Source organism: Meriones unguiculatus, chromosome 14 (genome assembly GCF_030254825.1).
Source record: "Meriones unguiculatus strain TT.TT164.6M chromosome 14, Bangor_MerUng_6.1, whole genome shotgun sequence".
NCBI classification, from domain to species: domain Eukaryota; kingdom Metazoa; phylum Chordata; class Mammalia; order Rodentia; family Muridae; genus Meriones; species Meriones unguiculatus.
In genome coordinates this window covers 51869420-51886722 of record NC_083361.1, presented here as the reverse complement: position 1 = coordinate 51886722, position 17303 = coordinate 51869420, and the positions used below count along the sequence as shown (strand labels likewise).

Sequence of the window (17303 nt, the reverse complement as noted above, 5' to 3'; positions counted from 1 at the left end):
GGGAGGACTGAGGGGCTGGCTGAGTCTCTCTCTCAGTGGTCTGGAACTCTCCAAGTATGATAATCTGTCCAGCCATCAAGTCCTAGTTTTCTACCTGTTTTTACCTTAACAGTTCTGGGGGGTGGGGGGTGTCACTAATTCTGTTTGTTTTTGTTTTCTTTAAATATGGGCAGGATTATATTCATAGAAAGCTTTTGAGGATGCCTCTTGTAGCCCTGAGTGTTTCCCATTATCATCTTCTATTGTGTTATAATTAGTGAATATTAACAGGTTATTATAAACTAATTTCCATACTGTATTTTTGTTTTCTTAGGTTTTTTCCTTTTGCATTTAATAAACTGGAAGCACTTTTCTTCCATGCACCTATCCAGGCACCCCATTATTCTCAGTTATCTGGGCTTTATAGGCTCCTTTTCATTTTTACACTATTTAGGGCTTTATTTTCGGTGACCTTGACATGTTTAAGGAGTGCTAGGGAGGCATTTTGCAGTGTCTTTCCATTGGGAATTGTTGGAAGTTTTGACCAAGGTGAGACTGGAATTCTTTGATTGAATAAGACAAGCCACAGAGAAAATGTGTCATCATCATATCCTTAGGGGATATGCATGGGCTGATCCAGGACCACAGTAGATATGCTAATGTGTGTAGTGCTGTGGGTGGGGGAATGGAGGAAGGCCCTAGAGGCTTCAACCTTAAACAAAAACTAAAGACAACTAGTTTCTCCTGCTGGGAGCAGGAGAAAGAGTCTTCCTTGGGGAAGTACACATTAATTGGTTATCCATTACCAAATAGCCAACCCAGAAAACATGTATGTACAAGTAACAGTATACATACTGAGCAGATTGTATTTATATATTTAGGAATATACATTTATATGTATATATGTATATATATGCATATATTATATATTATGTAAATTAAATAATGAAAAAAGACAGTGAAAGTGAAAGAAAGCAAGGACGTGTATATGGGAGGGTTTGAAAGAAGGAAAGGGAAGAAAGAAATAATGTAATTAAATTATAATATAAAAATAATTTTTAAAAATCTAAGAAGACAGAAGGACACATGCAATCCATAGGACCTACTGATATACCTGTGATCATGTGGCAAGCATTGCACTTTCTCCACTCTAAAACATACTCTTTCCCCCATTTTCTATACTATACTCTTTGGACAAAAGTTACTATGCAAGACCACCCTCAGTTAGTGAGGGATGTATTCCTCCACCTTACAGGCAGAGTAACCATGTTATTATCTAGACTTTGTCTGCACAGGTGATTTGTCTATTGCATCCCATGCATATCACTTATTAAATCATTTATTTAAGTCAATGTAGACTTAATGACACTACTTTTATAGGCTTGATTGCAATCCAATATTTGTTTTGTTCAAATTGTAGCTTCTGCCATTGGGTGTAGGTGCTTCTGTGCTCCTTCCACACACTGTCCTTATTGTGCTGTCACTTAATGCTTCTGCTGATTTTTCTCTCTGGCTTTGCACAATGCTACAGGTTTATCATAGGTAATTCCTGTCAGTTACTCAAATCAACTCTCTCAAGGACCACTGGATCTTTCTACCGGAGAACAATTAAAAAACAAAATCAAATCTGGGAGATATGGTACTACTAAGATTTCATTTCTAGACTTTGTAAGCTGACAGAGAAAAGATACCTATATGTTTATATATGCACATAACTGCGTGACTCTGTAGGTAACATCTGTGTCTTGATCACACCAATTGTACATTCATGTTTCCCTTTCTAATCCATTACGACATAGATTGTCCTGATTTCTTCTTACTCCAGCATTAAGATATCATGCCACCCCCAAAAGTGTGTGGTAGTTTCAGAAATAATTTTCAGACTATCTCCTTTGTCTGGGAATAGCGTCAGTAGTGTTTTTGGAATCTTTTTAGACCCTTGAAGTTTAAGAGACAAAATTCCCCCATCTTTGTTATACAAATGTGGAACCTTTGGTCATATTTTGCACGCTGTACTGGACCTCCTCATTTTTCAGTGATTTCAACATATTCTATATACGTTTGCGGTTATTTTATGCTATAAAGATCTGTGAGTTTTGACAAATGTTTTATGTCTTATGCTCACCACTTGTTCCGTTTTGGTTGTGAGTCTAGCCTTTACCAGCTAAGCCATCTCCAGCCCCCCATTACATTTCATACGGAATTCCCCATATCCTACCTGTTCATCCTTACCCCCACACCTGGTACCCATCCATCTATTTACAGCCTGCAGCTTTTGCCTGTTTTGTACTGTCTTATAATTGGAACCATATCCTGTAGATTTTCAGCTGGCTTCTTTTCCTTAGCAAGTTGGAGTTACATTTCTTCTATATCTTTCAGGGCTTGGTGGCGCCTTCATTTTAACCCTAAATAATCCATTGTGTGTCATAGTTTGCTCATATCTATTATATCTATCCGTCTGTTACAGGACTCCTTGGTTACATTCTAATTTTTGTAATTATAAAACTGCCATAGGCGTTTGTATGCAGGTCTTTGTGTAGGTAAATGTTTTTGAGTAAATGCCTAAGACTTCAAGTGGTGGGGCACTAGGAGGGATGTCTAAGAGAGTGCTCAACTGCCTTTCCAAGTGGTTGTAGGAGTTTCTCCATGAAGCAAACAGGTGTTGCTGTTGATGTGCATCTTCTCATCTTATTTATCATCCCTGTCCTCTCCCTTTTGTTGTTGTTGTTTGTTTGTTTGTTTGTTTTTTGGCAAAGTCTCAGATAGCCCAGTCTGGCCTTGAACTCAGACTCTTCTGTGTAGCATATGACCATTCCTATCTGATTTTCTTGTGTCTACCTCTCAACTGCTTTAGGATCAAAAGCATGTGCTGCCACATCTGGATTATACCATGCTGGATCTCCAACCCTGGATTTGGTGTATGCCAAGTAGTTACACCACACACACATACTTAACTCCTCCTAAGAGAACCTGGAATTTCTCCTTGCTATAACCTACCATGGTTACTGTTTATGCTGTAGCTAGGGTATGGTGATATTGTAGGGGCTAGGGTAAGTATCCTAGGTTAAATGTTAGTCTTTTCCTGAGCTTTCCTCTCTGAGTTGTGTGTAGCCTTCCTTCTCAGAGACAGAACTGCTGCAGTGTTATGGAAAGGAGGATTGGTAGACAAGGATGTGTCAGGAACATAGGTTATTCTTGTAGGAAAACTCTGGGCATCTATTCCCAAAGTTACTTTTTGTTTGCTTTTCACGACCATAAGGGAATCTTGCACATTTACCAAGGGAGCATGATGTGGTAATGTGGTTCCTTTTGATAAAAAGCAGTGAAAGTGTAGGACATTGGGTGGCCATGGTCAGTGGAAGCCTTACTCTTGTTCAACGTTACCATAATTATCAAATTCGCATTTAAGCATTGCTACAAGTTCAGGACTCTAGGCTATGCTTTTGTATTTGTTGACATGCAGCTTTCTGTGTCCCACTTTACCCTGCAACCTTAGTGCCTCCTGTGTCTTGAGAAAAGCCATTGATTTTCAGTCTGTTTGGTGTTTTTTTTTTTTTTTTTTTTTTTTTTTTTTTTTTTTGTAGTGTAGGAGTGATTGATGTTAAACTTGTATTTTGGGAAAGGAAAAAAATGCACTTTATTAGGTTTTAATTGATTCATTTCCTTTTTGAGAATATTGTCCTTTAATCTGAGGATTTAATTGTACAGTTTTGGAAATCTCTTAGCTCTACTTCTTTTCTTTGAGCTTTCTTCCGCCTGTTTTTGTTTTTTGTGGATGCACATTGAATCTTTTCAGGCTATCTGTTAAGCAACTTTCCCATCTCATTATTCTTAGCAAGTCAGTATGTCACATTGTCTTCCAATTACTGATTATCATTTTCGCTTTTCCTAATCTGTTGTCACATGTATCTATTAGGATTTCTAATACATGACCAAAAGCAACATGGGGAGGGAAGGGTTTAACTCAGCCCATATTCTGTCACTGATGGATGCATGGCCAGGGCTTCTGGCAGGAACTGAAGCAGAGGCAATGGAGGAGTGCTGCTTACTGGCTTGCTTAGCCTTCTTTCTTATACCACACAGGACCACCTGCCCAGCTGTGTGGCACAGTGACATGACATGACATGACATGATTCTGTTGCTGTTTCATAACTTTAGGAATCCTGAGCTACTTGAATGCTTTTTCTGTGGCTTGTAGAGTTTTTAGGTATTAAGGCATGTTTAATTTTTGAACTCGTTGACAGAAAGGGGACCATATTTTTAGGAGGATGATAGTGCATCCTGTTGGTTTGTGCCCAGGCTGAAATTGACAAACTTTGTTTTTGTTCTTCCAGTCGGCTCCTCTAGATCATGGTGCCATGAGGAGGCATGTGGAGTGGAGGTTTGGTAGAAGAGTCTTGTTCTTTCTTCCACATAGGCCCCTCCAAGTTCCCCCTAGCTTTTCATGGCTGTGGCTCCTCTGCAGCCCACTGTATATCAGTTCACAAGTTCATGTACTTATAAAACTCTCTTTAATATTCTCTCTAAGTTTGTTGTTGAGATTTTTTTTTAATTTCTGGTGAACTTAGATTTGCTTTCAAGCAGTCATTTGACTTTACCTCCTTTGTAGATCCTGTGTAGCAGGGCTGTTGGTATGTAGCTTATGGAGCCTGCTGTTTTGCTGGACTCTGAGCAGATGCTCTATTTACCATCTTGGCACATTCCGCTCCCTTCCAGGTGCTGTGCTGTCTGAGCCAACCCAGAGTGTCTTCTTGGTTTTACTTCTGTCTCAGGCTTCTTGCCTAATTGACTTAATATTCATTTTCTATCCACACAAACTGTGATTACCTCATGCCAGTAATTCGATTTTTAGCTGTCTGTTTTGTCCCTTTCTGTTTCTTACTAACTATGTAATACTCTTATTTAGGCTCTCAGATTATTTATTTAGTTCTACAGATTTCTCTCTCATTTCTTTCCATTATCTTGTTACCTTGACTTTTAAATCATGTTTAATTTAATCCAAGACCTTATTGAGTTTTATAATAAGAACTGAGAAGCATGGGGCCTTTTATAGACTGTTTATTTTCCAGACATTTTTACTAGATTTAGCTGACTACTTTCCTTTTCATATTAAGGTTATATGAATAATAAATAATAATATATAAATTTATATAAATTATATTCATATGTAAATATAGTTATATTTTATAAAACACACAACTATAGTAATAATATAAAATAAAATGTAATTAATTATTATATAATATGCATAATATATAATAATATGTAATGATTCACTTTCCAAGGGTCATGTATTATTTCTTCACTTCTTCAATCATAATCACACTATGTTCATGATACTTCAATCATAATCATACAGTGTTTGCTTGGTTTAATTTTTAATTTGTATTTTTTACTGAGAAGAAATCATAAAAGTTTTGAGGTGATGGGTATATTTAAAGTGACTTAAATGTTATATGATATATACATACATAATATAATAAAATATCATGAGCACCCCATAAGTATGAGCATTTTTTATGTATCAATTCAAAGTAAATTTAATCCTGGTCTCACAGTATCCCCTGCGATCCAAGCAGAAAACAGATGGCAGGATGGTAAGTTCAAGACCTGCGTAGGCTAAGGATTGAGGGCCCAACTTGCATCTTAGTGAAACTTTATCTCAACATAACATTTAAGCAAGAGGGCTGGTGATAGAACTCCTTGTTAAAACATCTATTAAATGAACTCAGGGGCTGGCTCATTGATTACCTCCCCCAGAGGGAGGAGCAGCCTTGCCAGGCCACAGAGGAAGACAATGCATCCACTTCTGATGAGACCTGATAGGCTAGGGTCAGATGGAAGGGGAGGAGAACCTCCCCTATCAGGGGACTTGGAGAGGGGCATGGGAGGAGATGAGGAAGGGATGGTAGGATTGAGAGGGGATGAGGGAGGGGATGAAGGAGGGAGGGTGGGATTGGGAGGGGACAGTAGAGGGGGGCTACAGCTGGGATAAAAAGTGAATAATTTGTAATAAATAAAAAAGAAAATTTTAAAAAGGTCTGTTAATATGAGGGAGGCCTGGGTTCAACCCCAGTCTGCGTAGTAAAAAGTTATAAAGTTTGAAAGGCACTGAATAAATGGATAAATAAATCCTGTTCCTAACGTCTATGTACACACTTCATTCTTTTCCCACTTTTTTTTTTTGTCTGTTAGGATTCCTTCCTCTGAGATGTCAGATCTTTGATGGATCACACGACAGTGAGCTTTTTGGAAAAACTTGCCTCATACTGATGCTGTCCATAAGTCTGTACCTAAGGCTTCTGGTCCAGGTGCAAGGATTGTCTGACTCACTTGCAGATCTTTGCTTTTCACTTGTTATGAAAAGCAAACAGTTGTTGTAAACAGTGCAGAGATGTCCAGGGCTTGTAGAGAAAGAATGATGGTTTAAGCATAGAGGAAGACAAATCCTTGCTCCCTCTTCAAGCTGTCTAAGATGAATTTCTCTTTCTACTTCTCTCCCTTCAGTCTTCTATTCCCATTGCCCCCAGCTTTGTCAGCTCCAAGGCTGTTCTTTCTGTTAGGTACGTCCCACAATCTACATGCCAGCGCCAAGCTTCATTCCTTCTGGGAGAAAGGAAATACCTTCTCCTAGTGAGTGAAAGGTGCCTGTGCATGCAATTGGAAATGCACCCTTGGGTTCTACTGGCTTCTGAGAAGGGTGTCTTTGGGGAAGTGGGCACTAGGAGTACTTTCTTGACTGTGTATCTTGTTCCATTTCAGTATGGTGAGTGAGACTCACAGGTGGGCGGGGAAAGTGGGTGGATGGAGGGAAATGACAGTCAGTTATCATTGCCTGCTTCAGGGACCTAAGCTCAGGAGGCACCTGCCTTTGTGTATTTGCAATTTTCCAGCTTGATTGGCCAGGTTTCCAGTTTGCAGTTCTGTGCTTCCTCTAGGGTGGGATGATGTCATCAAGGAATTGAACACTGAGCAGTAGGGAAAGGAAAAAAAAAATCTTTGTTTTTATTCTGCTTTGATTTTCTAAAAATCCCTTAAGCCTTTTCTTCTGTGTCACTCCTAAAAAGGAAAAAAAAAGAAAAAGAAAAAAAAAAAAACAGAAAAAACGGTACTCTTGTGTGATGCATGATTTTCTCTGGTAGTTAAAAATAGAATCAAAGAATTCCGAGTTACTAAGGAACTGTTGTTGCAGTAGCTTCTCAATGGCTGCAGTCTGCCTCAGTGGGGATTATGTTGGCTTTCCAGCTTCCATGTCTTTTGGTTCTGGGTTAAAGACTGGAGGGTAATGACTTCTTACTTCTCAGGATGTAACCATACTGTCAGAAATTTGAACACATATGTAGTGTTTCCGCTGTAGAAGACCCTTGATGAAACTCTCCACTGTGGTAGATACTTGGGTATAAAGAGCTAATAACCAAGGCTTAGACATTCCACTTCACACTCATTGGAAAAAAATTGACATCACTGAGTGTCTGAGTTCTGATAATGAAATGGTGGCCACTAGGCACTTAGTTTCTAAGCCTTGTCTTTGGCAAGAATAAAACTACCCCACACATAGGCAGCTGCAAGTAGAGGACATGCTACCAATTTGAGCCCTTCTCTAAGCTTTTGATCCATTGTGTTAGCTGTCACCCCTCTTGTCACTCAACTGTGGAGAACCCTTTTGTTTTAGGTACTTTGGGTGACTTACTGAATTCTTGCCATTGTCATTGCTAGGTTTGCAAGTAAGGAAGCAGTCATGAAAAAGTTCTCTGGCCACCTAAGTCCTCACAGGCAGTATGTGGAATAGCCTAGGTCTGTCCGTGACACACAGACCTTGTACAGTCTCAAACTGAGAGTGAGGAAGGAGCCTCCTCTGTACTGAGCAAGTCCTGACCCCTGGGATGAGACTCAGGGGATGTGGAGAATGCCAGGCCTGCTACAGTGGACTTCAGTCTTTGATGCTTAAGGGCTCCTTTACTCTCTTAAAGGTTTTGAGGAGCCCCAGGTGTTAGATGTATATGATATAGCTTTTTAGTATTTACTAGGTTGAGAATACATGCAAAAAGTTATGTAAAGTCTGCTCATTTATAATGATAACCCTATTGGATTAAATATTATTTTCTGAAAAACTTCTGTACTTTTCCAAAACAAAGTACTTTGAGTGAGAAGGATTGTTGTTTTATAGTTTTGCAAACCTTTCCTCAGTAGTTTGTGTAGTAGGCAACTCTCAATGTGAGTTTTCATTCAGCCTCAGACCAATCTGTCTGCATTTCATGTAGCCTCATAAAACTCTTTCCATTGCTCACAAGCAAAAAAAAAGGGGGGGAGGGGGATAGAGGGGGGAGAAGTAACCTGTCATGGTTATCAAGAGTTTTAACCTTATTGGGCCTCTAAAGCAGTGGTTCTAAACTTGTGGGTCACAACCCTCACAGGGGTCACATTTTGGATATCCTGAATATCAGATATTTACATTAGGATTTATAGCAGTAGCAAAGTTACAGTTATGAAGTAGCAATGAACTGATTTTATGATTGGGGGTCACCACAATATGAAGAACTGTATTAAAGGGTTGCAGAGTTAGGAAAGTTGAGAACCACTGCTCTAAATGCATCTCAGATTGCTCTCTGAGGTCCTCTCTGGAACAGTTATCTAATATCAAATGAAAGCATTTTTTGTCATTTATAATCATTATGTTCCCTCTGCTAACATAAGGTCAGGAAGACATTTTAGTTCAGAACATACATATCTGGTCAAAGAGATGTAAGAGTTGGATCCCAGCTTGCATGTTTCTTTAAGCAGGGTCCTGAATCTAGAAGCCAAGGTGCTCTCAAACCCTTGATCCTTTTGTGTCAGCTTACGGAGTGATGGGATTATCAGTGTGTGCAGGTCGTCTTCTGCCTTTAACTACATGATCCAAGGCCAGAGGTTTGCTTACTTTGTTCCACAGTGTACACATGTACACATTCCTTTTTCTTGATCATAAGGTAGTATGTGCTCATATAAAAGCATTCAAACCAAATAGACATAGAAAATGAAATTTGGGAGCCCACCAACACATTATGAATTACTCAAACTAATAACTAGCGTTATTTGTTGTTGCAGGTAAAACATGGTTGAAAATAGATAAGTCATGTTTGCTATAAACTATAAGAGTGCTCACCAAATGTGAATTTATATCTTTTCTGCAAACAAGGATTTAGGCAGGGTTGATATATGGCTTTTGTCAGTCTTGTGAGATACTGTTGAGTACATCTCCCCATTACTCCCGAGAGAGGGGTGGCTGTGGAAAGGTGAGACTACACAGTAGACACTATCAGAACAGTGACACTGCACATGAGCTGCACCGTAATTTAGAAACATTGATTTTCAAAATATGTCACATAAGTCAAAGGGCGCTCTTTATTGATGTGCTCAGATTAAAATAGAGTGATGGGGGAGGGGACAAGTCAGCCGACTGGGTAGCTCATGCTGGCCTGTGACCAATGTCTTGCAGGAGGGCTTGATCAGGTGACAGCTATGCTGTGACAGCTGCCAGCACTGAGTGACATTTCACAGACTAGGTGGCAGTGATCCTCACCAGCTTTAGGAGGACTTTGTAGAGCTATCACTGTTATTTCCCTGGAGAGAACCTGGAAACTGAGTAGCATACACTGGTGGGAAGCTGAGATAGACTTTGCCTCTCTCTGTTGCCCAGCCTCTCGTGGCAGTCAGATCCAGGGGGCAGCTCAGAGCAATCCATCTACGAATCTGAAGCTCTTACCAGATCCGCTTCTTTGACATATTGGCCTCAGGCATCCAACCTCCAAATCAAGAAACAAATACTTGACACTTGTTGACCTCATGGCATATGTTGTTTTCGAAGTCCATATTTCAGTTTTTAGCAGTGTTGGTGCTTCTTAACTTTAATTAATTTTGTTTTATTGCTTTATTTATTTCATGAGACAGAGCCTTTGTAAATCAGGCCGCCTCAGACTTGCTACTTAATTATCATCTTGAACTCTTAAATCATCTGCCTCCACCTCCCAATTTCTGGGATTGCAATTATATGTCACCACAGTCAGCTGGTTTATAGTGTTCGTTATAATAGACCTAGACCCAGACTGTGTTGCTTGTGCAGTACTGAGGCATGCTGTTTCAGAGTAATACACTCACCCTTAACCAGGTTGGAAATAGTATCGTTCTCCTTTGAAGCATCTCAGTGTGTGGCCAGGGTGGCGTCCAGGCTGTGAAAGGAGTAAATTGGCTGCTGCATCTACTGATGCACATGTGTTTAAATAGACTCACATGCTGCATGGATGGCTGGCGTTGTGGCAGTGTCCATGGAGGATACTTACGGGGAAGGGAAGGCATGAGGAAATGGCTCTCATCCCCATGTACATCTTGGCACTGTGATTGGCATCGACGAGAGTATTATCCTGCCTGAACATTCTTCTGCCGGAGACCAAAGGGACAAGGAGGGCCATCTGCAGAGTGTCATAACTCAGAAGCCTAGTCTCCCCTTTTCCTTCTGGCAAACAGAAATGCACAGCCTTGAGGCAAGGATGTGAATGCAGCACTGATGGCATGCCTGGGGCCTGCTGTCCACGCGCTGTGCCAGTAAGCTGAGTAGGTCAGCTAGGCGTAAGTATAACTAGGGAACGGTGGCCTGGCCAGAGGAGCAAAGACACTGCTGTGGTTCTTTTTGGAGCAGCTTTTCAGGGAAAGGAGATGGGCTTGCCTGTACGCAACTCATGGCCTTGTGGAAGAGAAATGTCTGCAGGCTTCCTTATGCCACCTTCCCACAAGATCCTTTTGAGTTTGGGACTGAAATTAACTCAGAACCCCACTTGGTAGGAGGCTGAAGTCTGCTTACATTGTACATCATGGATGGTCAGGTGAGGAGAACTTGGACACAGGGTCACGGGTATGGTGCCTTGGCAGGCAGGGCTGTCAGCCAGGGTCAAAGGACAAAGGATCATGGCTGGGGTATACATGGTAAACAGGAGATGATCCATATAGTGTATTGTTGATAGATTCTAGCATGTAAAAGCAAAGGTTACTAGTCTATTAAAGAGAATATGACACTGGATTAAATATGACCTGGACTTCTCCAAAGGGTCCTGTTTTCTTTTTTTTCTCTCTCAGTGAGTCTTATAATCTGCACATGTGTGTCATTATTACACACAAGACCCCAATCCTACTTTATCTTAGTTCGAGTAGTTCAGGAGCAATGATAACTAATCACTGTGTGCTTCACTTCAGTTTGATGACTGGTGGGAATACTCCATGAATATTTGCTAAAAGAATGCAAACTTGGCTGGACCTTGTAGAAATGCAACTTGTAGAAAAGCTTTGTGTGATGCACTGTGGAGTTGTGGGTTGATTCTCTGTGTTGTGTGCTGAACATCTTTGTCGGCAGAAAGCCCCTGTGGATGCAAACTGCCGGGTTGTATATGTATGAGTGTGCACACGTGTCTATATGAGCAGGAGGCTGCATGCTGTGGTGGGAAGGTAAGGGAGACCTTGCCACCTGACCATTCCTGACAGGAGAAGAGGAGATCCAAATGGAGAGTGGCAGCATCCTGCCTGGTCCTGGAATTCCTTTGCAGCCTGGCTTGCATCACTGTGCTGCCAGGTGGTGGCTGGCTGCTGCTTGTTGATTACAGTTTAAAGCACTGTGCTTTGGTCCCATGCTGCTACACAGCAAGGAAATCCAGTGTCACTCTAATGAGGTTTCTGTCCAGACTCTGGAAAGAAGAAAGGCTTTTAATTAGATTGGTAGTAATTGAGATCCCAAACCACAGAAGTCTCTCTTGGGAGAGGAAGGCACAAATGCAATTAAAAGAAGAAAAGGTACCTGAATGGAACTCTCACGAACTCTTAGTCTATTAGTAACAACAGCTTCCTAATAACTTAAGGCAAACAGATACACGTCCTGGAGAACCCAGCAGTGCTCCCAGTAACATTGGGGAACTGATCAGGAATGGGAGCATTGCTGCGATTAAAGTGTATATAGCTCTACCAGGGAGCATTTGCTCATCTTGGAACATGGAACATGTTAACCTGCAATGGTTTACCACTAAACACTGTGGCACATTTAGTAGATGTACTCTTGCTTTGATCAAACTACAGTTTCCTTTGGGCTTCTGTCCTGGTATGGGATACCATGGTACTTTGTCCCATGTCCATCCACAGAGAGCCCAGTCTTCTTTCTCAGACTTACCCACCACACCTTCATAGGTACCTAGTAGATGAGCATCTGAACACAGGGGCATCTATGTATCAAATTCTTGCTGTGAATTCCTTAATAGTAGCTACATTTTTATTTTCAAAAGGGGTAGTATTCAGTTCTCATGTGCATTTCTAGCCACTCAGTGCACCCTGGAAGTTGTTCTATGCTTTTATGTTAAGGATCAGGTTTGAGTGTGTGTTTCTCAGTGAACAAAACCAGGCATTTCCGGGTACAAGAATTAAAGGTATCCACTTCTGGTCAGGTCTTCATGACTATTTTCCCTGAGGATATTGGTTGCTAGTTTTCAGAATTCTTTAGGTTGGAATTCAGGATTCCAAACTGACTTACAGCATTCTCCGTATAACTTGTCTTCTTATACAGTTTTAATTGAAATTTTTTTCTTCTGTGTTAAGGGTATTTTGTTTGCATGTGTGTATGTATACTTCTTGTGTGCCAGGTAACCAGGAAGGGCAGAAGAGGACATGGATCCCATGGAACTGGAGTTACAGATTCTTGTAAGCCGCCATGTGGGTGCTGGGAATAGAACCTGGGTTTTCCAGAAGAGCAGCCATTAACTACTGAATGCACTTTTTAGTCCCCTACTTGCAGTTGTGTTAAGCTGACACAGATGGATAAAAAGAGGGTTGGTGGCATGTCATTTAGAAAGACCTAGTTTGATGAGACTCCTTTAGATGCTGTCAGCTTGCTGTTACTAGAACAACACCTTGAATAATCAACTTATTTTAAAAAGGGGTTGGCTCACTGTTTTTGAGTTCCTGGTCTTTAAGTAGTTGGTCATTGCTTTTGGCTTGTAGTAGGGCACCACATCATGGTGGAAACCTGTGGCAGAGGAGAACTCCTCACTCATGGGCAGGAAGGGAAAGGGAAGAGGAAGAAGGGGCTGGCATCTTAATGTATCTGGAAAATGCATGCACCACTTCACCCGAGAACCCATCTTGTACTACCATCTCCCAGTAATGCCAGGGTTGAGATGGTGCCTTTAGCATATGGGTTTTCAGGGGAGACTTAAGACTTAAGGTGGATAGATAAAGATAGAGCAGAGTTTGGGGAAAAAACCTGAGACCCACCTCATAGGAAAGAGCCAACCCTAATGCTATTAATGATACTCTGCTATGCTTACAGACAGGAGCCTAGCATAGCTGTCCTCTGGGAGGCTCCACCCAGAAGTAGATTGAAACAGATGCTGAGATTCACAGCCAAACACTGGGTGAAGTGTAGGGAGGCTTGTGGAAAAGTGGGAGGAAGAATAGAAGGACGTGGAGGTGACAGGAGCTCCACAAGAAGACCAATAAAGCCAACTAACTAGGGACCAGAGAGGCTTGTGGAGACTGAAGCACTAACTAACTGAGGACCATGCATAGACTGGACCTACACCCCATACACAGATGTAGCAGACAGGCAGCTCACGTGAGTTCCCTACTGAGGGGAGTGGAGGGGTTGGGGATCTCTCTGACATGGACTCTGTTGCTTGCTTTTTGATCATTGCCCCTAGCAGGGCTGCCTCCCCAGGCCAACTGTACTCACTTAGTTCAGATTCAACCTGGTGAGCTGCGGTGGGTGGGTGGGTGTGACTCTCCTTTTCTGAGGAATAGGGAAGGGTGGGAGGGAGGAAGAGGAAGAGATGGTAGGACTGGGAGGAGAGGAGGGAGAGGGCTACGGTCCAGATGTAAAGTGAATAAGTAAATACTTTAAAGACTTAAGACCCAAATCTAGGAGATACCTAGTGTCTGAACAAACCATGGTAGTTGTACTCTCCCAAACACCTGGGTGTTATGTGGACTCAGTTTCTGGCTGGATTCTATTTTGGAAATGAAGAAATGAACTTGAAATCAGAAAGTTAGAAGTGTGTTGAGCCCATTTGTAAGGTTCCCTTACCTTCTTCATCCTTTGTTTACTCAACTTGAATGTATTTACATTAGAGTCGTCAGAGGTCTGAAGCTGGGTAGACAAAGAGGAAAGCCCAGGCCCACGCAGAGATAAAGCAGTTAAGTGGCCCACTCAGACCCTTAATATGGGTTGGGAGCATCATACACTCATACCTCTTCCTGGCAGGGCTGGGCGGGGGTTGGTTATAAAAAGATAAATTGCCAAGGCCTTAGCTGTCATCATTTCTGATGGTAGGCTGGCCTGATTTTAATTTTCTTCTTTATATTTTGCTGTCCTTTGTAAGTGCTCTGTAATAAATGTGTATTACTTCAGAATAAATAGAAAAGCTTAACTCTGGGGAAATGCTTCTGGCATAGATTTGAAAGTGCCTAGTGCATTCTAATTTCCACATACAACACTGATCCCAAAAGTCAGATTTGTACATGAATAATTGTATCATGGCAGCTTTTGTGAAGCACATAAGCTGTACTTATGTTACCCGTTTCTTTTTGTTTTTTAAGGATGAGAAGAACCAAGTTTTAACCACCAACATTTGGCTGCAAATGGTAAGTTCAGATAGACCTTACCTGCCTGTTCTTGACCCTTGTGCATGTCTCAAACTGCATGGAAAGAAGTCCCTAAGAGAGCAGAGGCTGGTGCCCTGATCCCACACTGGCCAACTGAGAATCCTGGAGTACTGCGTGCATAGTGTTTTGTCGGGTAGGATAGAACCAAGGATGTATATAAGGCTGACACCAACAGGACTCTACACTTGTCGTATTTTATTGCTGGATGATTTCAGGGCATTCAAAACATTCTATGCCAGAGAAATAATCAGATGCTGGGCCACATCTAGAGATCAATGGCCTGTGCTGCAGCTCCCTAGCTTATAAGCCCCTTTCCTGTTGTCTATGCTGCCCAGAGCTGCATGTCTGATGGAGACTGAGGGATCCTTAGCCATGATGTTCACACTTCATGCTCCAGACTGAGACTTTTTAAGACTCTTAAGAGGAGACAGAGGTTGAGCACCCATGATTTCAAAGTCCACAATCAGAAAATGCTCTGAAGCACAAAACATTTTGATTGTTTCACATATTGAGGTTTTGGATTTAGGGTTTTCAGATTGAAGACACTCATCTGGCAAAATCAATGCAAAGCACTCCAAAATCTCCAGCCCCCTAAACCCCAAACCATTTGGGCTGCTAGCATTTGGGGAAAAAAAAGATTCATATTTTATCCTTGAATTTATAATTTGACATGTAAATTTCTAATCTGTATTATTTAATTGCAAAATATATCAGTTCTATCAAATTGTAAATATTAGAATGTGAGTTTAAAACTGTCAGTCTCTACTTTAGGTGGAGTCTTTATGCCACTGTAATTCTGCATACATAAAATTCTTATAAGCACAGCTCCCTTTATCTCTCATATATTTTACATGGGGTCCTTTCCTCCTTGTATCATCATTTCTTGCTTTTTATCTTCCTCTTTCTTTTCCTCTCTTCTTCTTCTTCTTTTAGTTTCTTTCTTTCTTTTCTTTTAACTTTTCCCCCCAGGGCCTTCTTATGTGGATCAGGCTGACTTTGAACTTCTAGCCTCCTGCATCACCATTTAGTCTCTGTGAGTGCAGGCAAGTGTCACCGTGTGTACTTGTGCACTTGAATTTTTAGTGCATTTTTAAAATAGGATTGTATCCTATTCTAAAAATTTATATTCGAAACTCCTTCATTAATTATTCTAGTTGGATTTCTCTGAAATGTAAATACTTATGTATCATCATTCATTTAGGCCATAGTACATAAAAAAAATCTGAACTGATTTAAGGATGCTATTAATGGCATATAACTCACCAAAGTTTAATCTGGAGATGCACTGAGCTACAGAAGAGCTCTCTTACTGAGCTCTCTGTAATAACAGTGTAGAGCTTTGGAGATAGTCCTGTGCAGGTGTTTAAACAGCACAGCCTACCTTCTCCTGGCCTCCTTTGTTTATGCCAAGATGTATGATGTCTGGGAAGGCCCACTGCATCCTTCAGGACACTCATTCCACCCCTCCCATTCTGGCCTCTTATACAGTCATGTTAATCTGGCTAAATGGTAGCCTATCTGTTAAGATCAGGGATCTCATTTCCCCCCCCCCCCCCCCGGGCTCCTGCCTTTTATGTTGAGCTCTTTAGCAAACTCTGGTAGTTCAACTTTCAAAACAGATTCTAGATCTAATCATTGATCCCCATCCCATGGCTGCCTCCTAGTCTGTCTTTCTCAGTACTACTTACTACTGCCGTCAGTGTAGTCACAGCCAGCCACCCTCTTCCATCCTTTAGTTTCTCTGGTCGCATCTGTTCTCATCATAGCAGCCAGAGTGACCTAAGTGAAAATGAATGCTCCTAGGCTCAGATCCCTCCCCTTCTAAGGGCCCTGGTATCCCTGGAGAATCCAAGAGCTGAATACAGTGAGGTTTCTTCCCTGCTTATCTCTTCTCTCTTACATTCCCTCTGCATTCTTATTTCTTGCTCTGCTTCCCGCTGTCTTGATGTTATCCACATGTTGCTCAAGATTGATTTGGGATTTTGCATGCAGTGCTCCCCCTACCTAGAAAGCCACTTAATGGGTTCCCTTGCTGTCTTTCATTATCTTCCCAAACACCACCTCTTCACTCGCTTCTTCCCAACCTTCCCATGCTGTATTCAGTCTACTCTGTTTGTTGTGTCTCCCCTATCTCTTTTCACTGCTGTGAACAGAAGAGCATGGCAGACAAATGTTCTACCACTGAGCTATGTTCCAGCTTCTAATTTATTCTCTTTAGTGCTCTTTTTTTTTTCCCCAAGGAACTTCTCGCCCTCTGACACAGTGTCCACTGTCCATGTGCTCCTTGCCTCTAGGTTTCTCTCCCTCTGTCTAGTAACAGCTATCTTGTGCTGGGGTTGAGCTCCACTGTACCTCCAGATCCTAGCCCACTGCCTCACCTTCAGTAGGCAGTACAAGAGATACAGAATAACTTTTGTTGAAGAAATGAAGAAACCCAAAATTCTACATTAACCTGGGACAGAAGAAATAAGTATGATCCAAAATAAAGCCAACTTCACCTTCACAATGGGATACTAGAAGTTAAAGTTCTGGAAACTCTGGGAGATTATGACTGTTTTCCAAGATTTGTGAGGAAAAAGAAAACAACAAAACAAAACAAGAGCTATTGATCCTTCCTTCTTCCCTTCCTTCCTCCCTCCTTCCCTCCTTCTCTCTCT

The 17303-nt window shown here is 41.4% G+C and overlaps 1 protein-coding gene across 1 annotated transcript in view; it reads left to right on the top strand.

Moving 5' to 3' along the window:
- LOC110561495 (neuronal acetylcholine receptor subunit alpha-7) overlaps positions 1-17303 on the top strand; it is a 142422-nt gene that overhangs the window by 51083 nt on the left and 74036 nt on the right. Inside the window, exon 3 of the mRNA XM_021657944.2 lies at positions 14581-14625. Within this exon, the coding sequence (XP_021513619.1) occupies positions 14581-14625 (45 nt within the window). The remainder of the gene's footprint in view (positions 1-14580; positions 14626-17303) is intronic.